At 38.1% G+C, this 12326-nt stretch overlaps 1 protein-coding gene across 2 annotated transcripts in view; it reads left to right on the top strand.

Annotated features, from left to right (window-relative positions):
* The window catches only part of LOC106881287 (long-chain-fatty-acid--CoA ligase 5), a 91749-nt gene that overhangs the window by 28176 nt on the left and 51247 nt on the right, over positions 1-12326 (top strand). The window contains exons 2-3 of one of the 2 annotated variants that reach the window (XM_052968637.1): positions 2633-2769; positions 5219-5358. In XM_052968637.1, the coding sequence (XP_052824597.1) occupies positions 5221-5358 (138 nt within the window). In that variant the 5' untranslated portion in view covers positions 2633-2769; positions 5219-5220. The remainder of the gene's footprint in view (positions 1-2632; positions 2770-5218; positions 5359-12326) is intronic. The other variant, XM_052968636.1, reaches the window with a different exon arrangement.

Here is a 12326-nt window from a genome sequence, read left to right as displayed (position 1 = left end):
AAAATGACGTGCTGGGATTGATTCATTTGACTAAAAATTCAAGGCAGTTCCTCAACATGGCTGCAGTCTAATGACTGAAACAAGCAAAAGATGAGAGAGAGAGAGCAAGAGAGAGTGTGGCAGACAGGGTGACAGTGTGACAAGGCTGGCCCTTTGAAATACAGGTACAGAAACTGTAAGTAAGAGTGAGAGAAAGTTGTGGTGAAAGAGTACAACAGGGTTCGCCACCATACCCTGCCTACTGGCTTGCCAGTCCTCAGTCAAACCGTCCGACCTATGCCAGCATGGAAAGCAGACGTTAAACAATGATGATGATGCTGTATGTGTGTAAATGCTCATGCATGTACATATGTAAGTACTATATACAGATATTAAATGTCATCATCATCATCCTCATTTGATGTCCACTTTTCCATGATTGCTTGACTGGATGCTCTTCCGGTCTCCAACATTTGTTTCCAAGCAAGGTAGTAGTTTCCTTGTATCTAAACATATTTTCACAGAAGGCTGGAAATAAACAACCTTGCTTATATGATGATGATGATGCTCATTTACAGACATTACATGTTATCTAGATTAGGGTACACATAAATACACACTCTCTCTCTTTCTCTCTCTCACATATAGACACAGGCATGGCTCTGAGGTAAGGAGTTTGCTTTCCAACTGCATGGTTCCAAGTTCAGTCCTACTGCATGACACCTTGAGCAAGTGTCTTCTACCATAGCGCTGAGCCTTGTGAATGGATATGCTAACCAGAAACTGAAAGGCCACGAGCTGGCAGAAACGTTAGCACGCCAGGTCAAATGCTTAGCGATATTTTGTCTGCCGCTACGTTCTGAGTTCAAATTCTGCCGAGGTTGACTTTGCCTTTCGTCCTTTCAGGGTCGATTAAATAAGTACCAGTTACGCACTGGAGTTGATATAATCGACTTAATCTGTTTGTCTGTCCTTGTTTGCCCCCTCTATGTTTAGCTCCTTGTGGGCAATAAAGAAATAAGGAAACTGAAAGTAGCCTGTCATGTGCTGGACATCACTGAGGAGATGATACGGGACTGAGAATCTTGATGGTTTGCTGTGCTTGAGAAGACACATCAAGCTAAGAAAAATTGTGGTCGTCCATGCATACAGGCATGTCCTCTATATCCCTCAGCCTAGAGATCCTAGTCTTGCAGGCTCATTGGTACTGCTGCCACGTAAAAGTGCCTGCACCAGTGCCATACTTAAAGCACCCATTACATTCTGTAAAGTGGTTGACATTAGGAAGGGCATCCAGCTGTAGAAACCAAGTCAAAGCAGACAAATGAAGCCCTTGCAGCTCTCCAGTAGGGCAGCTCCTGTCAAACCTTCCAACCCATACCAGTAAACAGAACAGACATTTTATGATGATGATGTGTGTGTTTTGCTGTCTCCTTGCATAATGGTTGTAATTGTAAACAAGTGTCCTTCATTTCAAGTCTCCCATGAAAAATGTCAGACCAAAGGGAAATATCTTACTTGGAAACAAGTTAGGGTTGGAGATGGGATGGGGCGGGTGTCAAACTGTAAAAAATTCACTGCAGCAAATTCCATCAGATCCATACGAGCATGGGAAAGTGGACCGTTAAATGATGATGATATACAACTGGTTTTTTTCAGTTTCCATTTCCCAAATCCACTGACAAGGGTTTGTTAAGTCTTGGGGCTTTAGTAGAAGGCACTTGCCCAGTGTTCCACACAATGGGACTGAACCCAAGCCCACATGGTTGGGAAGTATGCTTCTTAACCTCAGAATATGTACATATCTTAACCTGTGAATATGTACATAAATATATCTATGTATATTTACCAAACATATATTATGAAGGATATATATATATATGTGTGTATATTTATATATCTATATATGTTTGTGTATACATATTTGAGTGTGCATGCTTATGTGTATATATATATATATATATTTTATGTACATGCACACAAATACACACATGCACATGCAGTTTTGCATGGATATCTGGAAATGTGAATGTGCAGATGCACTAAAACTTCATGGGTGTTTTAACTGTCGTTCCTGCTTTTAAAAAAGTGTTCTCACAGTAACTTTTTTGTTTTTTTTTAAGCATTCAAACCATAAACCTGTTTTAGTAAATATTCTGCATTGCAAATATGATCATCGTATCTCATTTTCTGATATCTCCTGTATCATACCTTACCATATTTTCTTTTAATGAAAACATTGGATAACGTATAGTAAATACACTATGCCTGAATGGTAGGGAGATATTGGCTTAATAAAGAAAGACAAGACAAGGTGATCAGGTTTGGAAGGTAGGATGGTCACATTTGGAATGGTTTTTAAAAAAATGACTGTTGAAATTCTTTGAAATCTTTGTCACAGTTGTAATGCTTTCAAGAACAAAGAACATTTTTTTAAAGACACAATGGCCACGCTGGGAATACTTTCAAAGAAAAGGGGTGAATTTGAAAGAAAGGGAGTGACATTGAAAGACATGTTTTTTTGCACATCTGTGCATTTCTGCATGCTCACACTCCCATATACTTACATACTTCCCCTTCCCCACTTACGCATGCAGATGTGAATCAGTTGTGTTATTTCCTATTTTGAAAATATTTTTATTTCACACACCAGACTACAGGATACGGTTATACTCATATATTTAAATGTGAAAGAAATAGAAACGACACCAAAGAAACACTTTTCAAAGCGACGAAATTATGTACCAGTAAAAATTCAAAACACCTACAAATATAAGAAACATGAATTACGTGAGTTCAGATTGAGACTTGTGTTATATTTCTTAATTTAGGTTAAAATATGAAAAATTTTTTTTAATTAAAAAAAATTTTTTTTTTATTGTTTATTGCAGTTGATTTTTTTGTGTGTGTGTTTCATTATTTGTTATATTGCATTTTAATTCAGTTTTCAGACTTGTAACATTATCAATCTCAGAGATTCTTAATTTACAAAATTAATTGTCATTTGAAGAAATTATACATTGAAAATATTCTTGTGTTTATATATGTGTACAAAAAAAAGAAAAAGCCCCAAAACAGCTGTCACTTGCAAGTGACTATGATTTTGTGATATGTATATATATATATATATATATATATATATATATGTGTGTATCTATCTGTCCATGTATGTATGACTCTATGTATGTTTGTGTATGTATGTATGTATGTATATATATATATATATATATATATATATATATATGCATGTATGTATATATATATAGTAGAATAAGAAATAGTCCTTGGTATAGTATTATATATTTTTTTTAAAAAATGAATCGAAATGGCTTTTCTGATAATTTTCCACTTTAATAATTAAATGTTCACAAGTTACCTAATATCTTATAAACATCAAATTATTAAAGCGAAAAAATGATCAGAAAAGCCATTTCTGTTCATTTTTTTTTCACATGCATGAATGCACATGCACGTATGCACATGCACGTATGCATGTGCACACACAGAGGGTGTCCCAAAAAATGTATACACACACATCAATTTATTACGATGTCAGTGTTAAAATACGTTTCAGTTCCAAAATTTCACTCTACAGACAGAATTTAATTTTTCTTATGAATGCCTGTTTTCAAAGTGATGACTGTTCTAGTTCAGACTCTGCTGATAACATGAAAAAGTGGAATTGTAAACATGAAGAAACATTTTGTTTAGAACTTGAGCACGTTTTCATTCAATGGCTGCTCTCAGTTTGTTGACCATTGCCAGTTTTGTACTATAAACATTATCTTTTGAGTATCCCCAAAAATAAAAGAAGTCTAGTGGTGTGAGGCCTGGTGAATATATATATATATATATATATATATATATATATATATATATATATTGTGTATATACATTTGTATATTTGTATGCGATGATGATGATCTGTATGCATATATTTTATGCATGCCTATGTGTGCATGTGGCTACACCAGGCTCCGAAACTCTGCCAAATCAGATTGGAGCCTGGTGTAGCCACCTGGTTCACCAGTCCTCAGTCGAATCGTCCAACCCATGCTAGCATGGAAAACGGATGTTATACGATGACGACGATGATGATGATATATATATATATATATATATATATATATATATATATATATACACACACACAGAGTATGATAGGTAAATTCTTGCCATTTTATATTTTTTTTTTATTTCACACATGCACATTGTTTGTTTCTGATTTTGTTGACTACACAGTATAATAGGGTCAGTTGGGCACCATCCGTGAGAAAAACACCACCATGACATAATTCACTCTGCCAGAAATTTGGAAACGGCATGTTGTACTGCTTGGCATTTGTGCCGGAAGCTCCAATACGAACATTTCAGAGTGTTTGGGTGTCAGTCTGAGGACATGTACCAAGAGTGATAAAAATCAAACATCCAGTCAATATCGTGGTGTTTGGAGTGATCACTAAGTGATGGCCATGTTATACTTCTATTCATCTTCCCACACAACTTCAAACTCAACATGGAGGCCTACATCAAGTGCCTGGAGTAGGCAGTGCTGCCCTGGATCAAGAGGGTGGCCGCTGGAAGACCCTATGTCTGGCAACAGGACCCTACAGCATGCCACACAAGCAGGAGAGCCCAGTCATGGCTGCCAGACAATTTCTTTGACCACATCACCCTTAACATCTGGCCACCTAACTCCCCATACTGCAACCCCCTTGGTTATTATGCTTCAATTCTAAAATTGAATAAAATAGATAAAATAAAATAATAAAATAATCCTGAATACACATGTACTTGTACATGATGAGCACAATGAATGAATGAATGAATGAATGAATGAATAAAAATAATAACACAAATATGTCAAACGTTTTGGTGCATGACTTCTGGTCCACCTTGTGTGCGTGTGTGTCGTCTTGACATTGCATGATTATTATAAATGAATACCATTCATTTCCAATATTCTCTGAAGACATATAGCTATGGGGAAATATTACCTTGCTTAGAAACAGGTGAAGGTTGGTGATAGGAAAGGCACTCGGCCGTACAAAATCTGCTGAAACGAAATTCATTCGGTCCGTGCAAGCTTGGAGAAATAGACAGTAAAACAATGTATGTATGTATGCATGCCTGTGTGTGTCTGTGTGAATTTATGCATATATACAATCAATGTTTTGAATTTTACATTGTTTGGAATCAAATTTTGAAATGCTTTAATTTAAATCCTTTTGTATTTCAGACATGGATGAATACCTGAAGTACGTTGGAGCGGGCTCCCTCACAGTCGCAGCATTAGCTGCAGCTGCAGTCATGTTACACAAATCCCCTGAACCGTATCATCCGATGGTGGATCTTTCGCACCAGTCTGCAGTTGTAGAAGTGAGTATTCTGCTTTAGAGATTTTATTTTTTTCTTCTTGATGTAATAATTTATTTAGGTTGAAAATTAGACTTTTATTTTCACATGCATCTTGTGATATTGTTTGTATGTATTTGTTTTATCAGTCCATTTCCATCACCATTATTATCATTTAATGTCAGTATACCATAGTGGTATAGATTGGGAGGTTCAACAGGATCCATTGAGCCAGAGGATTGCTTTGGCATGGTGTGTGTGTGCGCGTGTGCGTGCGCGTGCGCGTGTGCGCGTGTGCGTGTGCGTGCGCGCGCGCATAGCTGTGTGGTTAAGAAGTTTGCTTCCCAACCGTGTGGTCTTGGGGTCAGTCCTATTGTGCAGCATCTCTTCTTCTATACCCATAGCATAGATAGCTACAGTGTGTGCTGCTCGGGGTGGCCCTTCCGTTTGCTGCCCCTGGACCCCACAAAAAAAAAGACATATTGCCTACAGGAGACCCAAAAGTGCGACCAGGAGCGGACCACCCTTACTGCCCCCACCCCAGCTATTCTAGTGTCTAGACCCCTGGGCCAACCAAAGCCTTCTTCTGAGTGGATTTGGTAGATGATACTGAGAGTTACTTGTGGGTGTATGTATGTGTGTGTGTGTGTGGGTGTTGCACTCGTGATTGCAAGATCATCGGTTTGATTCCCAGACTGGGTGTTGTGTTCTTGAGCAAAGCACTTCATTTCATGTTGCTTCTAACGCCTACATACATGCACCTGTGTGTGTGTGTGTGTGCATGTATATGTGACTGCGCATATGTATGTGTGTTATTTCTTTACTACCCACAAGGGGCTACACACAGAGGGGACAAACAAGGACAGACAAACGGATTAAGTTGATTATATCGACCCCAGTGCGTAACTGGTACTTATTTAATCGACCCCGAAAGGATGAAAGGCAAAGTCGACCTCGGCGGAATTTGAACTCGGAACGTAGCGGCAGACGAAATACGGCTAAGCGTTTCGCCCGGCGTGCTAACGTTTCTGCCAGCTCGCCGCCTGTATATGTGACTGCGCATCTGTGTGCGTGTGTGCCACACTTACATGCATTCACAGGCACATACATACACAGGCACTCACATACATACATGCAACCCCCGCCACACACAACAAAATCTCTTCATTTACTGATCAATGGTCATTGGACAGTGGCCATGCTGGTGCATGACTTGCCAAAGTTTAGTCGATCACATTGACCTTGGTGCTTCCTTCAGTATGCTTCTTATTTAATCAGTCCATATATTTATTGACTGACTTCTTTTTTACAATACGTTTTTTTTATACAATGCTAGTCTTATATGATCATAAGACAGCAACACATGTGCATGCATACGTATACAAATAGACACACACACGCACGCACGCACGCACGCACGCACGCATGCACGCACGCACGCGCGCGCGCTCATCTTTGAAGATGCAAAGTCTGTGAATGATTTGCTGACAGGGAAATTACGACAACATCACTGCTGGTAGTTCAAGCACGTGCACATGGAAATGCACATGCACACTAGCACTCTGTTAGTTACAATGACAAGAGTTTCAGTTAATCCGATCAGCAGGACAACCTGCTTGTGAGATTAACATACAAGTGGCTGAGCACTCCACAGGCATGTATACCCATTGAATAGTTCCCGGGGAGATTCAGCATGACACAGAATATGACAAGGCTGGCTCCTTTCAATTACTGGTACTACTTAGTTTTGCCAGCTGAGTGGCCTGGAGCCATGTGAAATAAAGTGCCTTGCTCAATGACACAACGCACTGCCAGGGATCGAACTCCTGGTCTTATGATCATGAACTGAACAGCCTAACCACTAAGCCATGTACCTTCACAAGTAAACATACACACGCTCGCACGCACGCACGCTCGCGCGCGCGCACACAGAAAACTTCTAATTTCTGCCTACTGAAAGCACCCCTAAGCCTTTGGTCAGCTTGAAGCTCTTGCAGAAGAGACACTTGCCTTAGTTGCCATGCTGTGTGTGATTCAAACCATGTGTGTGTGTGCTTGAGTGTGCGCACACACACACACACACGTTCCTATATGATTTCTCTCTTCTAGATTCAATCACAATGGCTTATTAGTGAACTCAAAACCAGTGAACTGTGTGGAACCTTATGCAAGGTGTCATACAGTTGGATCAAAACCCAGAGCCATCATCTTCATCAGCCATGTGGTTGTGAAACCATTTCGTTGCATGGCCATCCATGCCTGCATCTGTTATTAACTATAGAAGAATTTTTATGTAGTTTAATGTTCCCTGTGGCCTTATTCTTATTTTCATACTATTTTAAGATTGGCTTTGTCTACTTTCCAGATGTGTTTAAAATATACACATAGCTAGATTGTTGAAAAAATAAATGAGATAAAGTTTTACATAACCTAGTTACAAAATATAAGTTTGTGAAACAGAAGAGGGTAACTATTTTTATCATTATACCATTACCCATTATATCAAATGCTATTATATTTGTCATTTTTTTAGATAAAAATCTGAAATAGTCTAAAAAAAGGTTTTAAAGACATTTGTTAGTTTATTTGACATTTATGCTCTATCTACTTTTTCATGCATTCTTTTTACTCTTATATTCTTATTCTTTTGGTGGCCATGCTATCAAATGTCTTGAGTTCAACTCCATTGAGTTATGGTTATCTAGAGATTTATTCCCACCCTTATTGAGTGCATATAGATAATCTACACTGATAAGCACAAACACACCCACTCATGTATGTGTGTGTGTGTGTGTCATCATTTAACATCTGCTTTTTCATACTGGCATGGGTTGGACAGTTTCACAGGCTCTGGTGGTTCGAATGATTGCCTGATGCTCCAGTGCTTGATTTAGCTAGGTTCTACAACAGGATGCCTTATTTTACTTGTTTCAGTCATTACACTGTGGCCATGCTGGGGCACTGCCTTGAAGAAGACTTAGTTAAGTGAATTGACCCCACTACTTAATTTTTTTTTTAAAGCCTGATATGTATTTTATCACTCTTTTGTTAAAATGCTAAGTTATGAGGACAGTTATCAAGTGGTGGTGGGTGACAAACACACACACACACACACACACACACACACATACATGATAAGTTTCTTCAGTTTCTGTCTACCAAATCCACTTTGGTCAGTCCAAGGCTATAGTAGAAGACACTTGCCCAAGGTGCCACACTGTGGGATTGAACCTGGAGCTGTGTGGTTGGGAAGCAAACTTCTTACCACATAGCCACACCTGCACACATTTTAATACAACTTCATTTAAAGTAGTGTAGCTATTTTGGTTACACCCTACTTTGATTTTGCATTGCACTTGCTGTTCGGCCCTCTTCATGGGCAGGGAAATGAGTAGATTTCCTCTGAGGAGTGGTCATGAATCGTATCTCAATAATCACACTTATATTGTGTGAGGAAAATAACGTGATGTCCTTACATTGGTTTGTTTCCTGTGCAAATGTTATAAAATGTATGCCAATTACATTAAAGCTTGGCTTCTGAACCACATGGTTTCAGGTTCAGTCTCACTGCATGACATCTTGGACAAGTGCCTTCTACAATGATCTCAGGCTTACCAAAGCCTTGTGAGTGGATTTGGTAGATGGAAACTGAAAGAAACCCATTATATGTGTGTGTGTGTATGTATACACAGTTGTCAATTGTGGAACATGACTGTCATAAACCTGAAGAATGTGTAACACACGAAAGTACTAGTTTATTTCAATATTGTGAAAATTGCAAATAATAAAACATGAAAATCAGACTGTTGCAATTTCATTGGTTAATAAATACACATATGTGTGTGTGTGTGTGTGTATCCAAATTTAGGGGATGGAGTAGATAAAATCCAGGCTACATATGTTTCATTTCATAGCTAGCAGAACCTTGGAAGTAATAAGTACTCAAATGAGGGGTAATCCACTAGCTACTGGTCAGGTCAAAGATAACTTAGTCAAAAAAAACAAACAAACAAAAAAAAGCAGTTCTAAAATAAGAAGAAAATGCACATGGCCAACAAATTTTAGTGTAGTCATTTTCACTATTTTAATATTTATTACTTTGTACTTTTTTGATTTTTATTATAGGTCTTTTTAGTGTATTTACTTATTAAATTTTTCTATGTGATTGTGGATTTTCATGGATGAATTCAATAATTGTGTTTTTTTTCTCTAAATTAAATATTTATATATTATATATTGTGAAATTAATTTAATTTTAATAAATTAAATTGAATTTTTCCCTGTAAATTTGGATTTTTATCCCTAAAATTATTATCATTATTATATATAAAATACAAAAATGGGACAAGTACGCAAAACATCCAGGCAGTTAGGTGATACAAAAAAGGACAACAAAAGATCCAGACAGACAATACAAAGAAAACAAGGACGGATCATTTGGAGTTTCTATCCTCAGTCGAGTTCCAGATTATCTTTGTAATTTCAGCTGGTTATACTTGAGATTGCTCCAATCTGGCCAGCCCCAATGAAAAACTAAGCTAAGAGCATTAGATTCCTTGGAAGAAAGCAGCGAATGTATACGAAAACAAGGATGAAAAAGAACGGAGAATGTTACACAAATGCAAATAACAGGACATAACAACAGGTGTCTTTCGACTAAGAACGAATTAATTTAAGCTGGCGTGTGTGGAAGTAAAGCCTTATGGCACGAACATATGATTTAACAGGCACAGGGAAGAATATAGATGTGTGCATGTGCACAACAGCCAAACACCATGTCGCTGGAACTGTGAAGGACACTGTTCTATACAAGGATTTTTCGTACTTTTTTCATAAACTAGGGGATGGCTACTGGCATTAAGCTTAAGAATTATATAATTTACAAGTATAAAGAAAGAATTAAAGATAAAAGGACTCATTATATTGAATGTTATCGATAATATTGAGTGGAAATAGGGTGCTGCATTGCCTATACATGAGCTGTCACTGGGTAGTAGCCATCTCAAAATTGTAAATGGCTAATGGCAAGATGAAATTAGAGAAAATGCATCAAGAGTGAATTAGTGTTTTGCCTGGAAGTGGGGAAAATAACCCAGTGTTTTAAAATGTATAAATTTTTTTGGGGGGAAATGAAGAAGTTTGCTATAGATAATGATTTCTCAACACTGTGTATATTAAAAAAAATTAGATTGATAATCTAATTGCAATTATTATTGTGGTCAGCAATGGCATTTCTCTAACTCCTCGATTGATTAATTATTCGATTAGTCGATCAGTCAGTTATGTTTGTAAAAGCCTTTTCATTGCCATTTGCGATCTCTTCAATGACATACCCTCTCTGTACCAGCTCAGCATAACAGATGTGGTTAACATAATTCTCAGTATTTAGACATTTTCATTTTATGTTATGACAGGTGTTACTCTGTTATGACTGTTTTCCTTCCTAGTACTAATGGCTCATTCATAAAATGAAAATAAAACCAATTTTTAACTAGATGCACTAAATGAATATCTGCTAACACAAAGTATAATATAATTTTCAGAGATAAGGTTTGGTTTCAGGACTTCCAGATTCTTAAACTCAACTCTTTAATCAATTGTCCGACACTTTCCTTTACCTGTTTTTTTTTTTTTAAACCATTAAGTATTCAGGTAGGCTTTTATCTCAATGTCGTCGGGATTGGTCATCGTTATTGTACTTCAGCTTATCTAATGTTACTGCTCTGCTTGATTTCATTTCCTTATACACTTGAAATAAATAAATAAAACTTCTTATCTCGGTATATCATTGCAGATCAAAACATTCATTTCCGAAGTTATTGAAATTGAGATTAACCGGCTGAATGATTGTGGTTAATTTGCAATTTAGCACCAGATTGACCCGAATCGTGTAGACCCATCCCGCCTTTAATTCAAATGATATATCAGATCTTCATTATCCAATGTGTTCTTTTTTTTTTTTAAGATGGCATAGATATAAATTTATTGTATCTATAGAAGGAACATCATCAGGGGGTTGTCAGAAGGATGGTTGAGGGCTTCATGCAGCCCTGAGAGTTGCGGTTGAGAACAACTGATATAGAGGCTCCCTTGCTGGCTTGCTTGCTGTCAGAATTGTGAGAATTAAGCCAAAATCAATCCGAGTTGTGCAGACCTGTAATCAAAAGCACTCCAGCTGTAACCTTTCCGTCCTCTTGAGGATATGTTGGACTACATTAAAAAATATGTCCTAGACTCCCACATTAACATCTTAGATTTTTCTGCAGTGAAGGTACATGGCTTAGTGGTTAGGGTATTCGGATCACAGTCATAAGGTCGTGAGTTCAATTTTTGGTGGTGTGTTGTGTCCTTGAGCAAGACACTTCATTTCATGTTGCTCCAGTCCACACAGCTGACAAAAGTGAGTTGTACCTGTAATTAAAAGGGCCAACCTTGCCACATTCTGTGTTGTGCTGAATCTCCCTGAGAACTGTGTTAAGGGTATGCTCATTGAATAAACTAGCATGTTTATTTCATGAGCAGGCTGTTCTGTTGATTGGATCAACTGGAACCCTCATTGTTGTAACTATTAAAGTGTCATATTTTTCTACAGAACACAACTATTGTTTCATCAGAGGTGCTCTTTCTGCTTTTGGTTCTGGTTGGCTATTTGCTTTTTCACAGTAGGTTATTGTGCTGTTTGTGGAGGCGCAATAGCCCAGTGGTGAGGGCAGCGGACTCGTGGTCGGAGGATAACGGTTTCGATTCCCAGACCGGGCACTGTGTGTGTTTATTGAGCGAAAACACCTAAAGGTCCACGAGGCTCCGGCAGGGGGTGGTGGTGATCCCTGTTGTAATCTTTCACACATCTTCCTGTTTCTTGAGTAAAGCTGCGATGGACTGGCGTCCCGTCTAGCTGGGGGGGAACACATACGTTGTAGAAACTGGGAAACCGGGTCCATGAGCCTGGCTAGGCTTTAAAAGGGCGCATCATCATCATCATCATCATCGTC

This window comes from Octopus bimaculoides, chromosome 6, assembly GCF_001194135.2.
Source record: "Octopus bimaculoides isolate UCB-OBI-ISO-001 chromosome 6, ASM119413v2, whole genome shotgun sequence".
Lineage (NCBI taxonomy): Eukaryota > Metazoa > Mollusca > Cephalopoda > Octopoda > Octopodidae > Octopus > Octopus bimaculoides.
The sequence above is the reverse complement of the archived record's forward strand: the minus strand, read 5'-3'. Positions and strand labels throughout refer to the sequence as shown.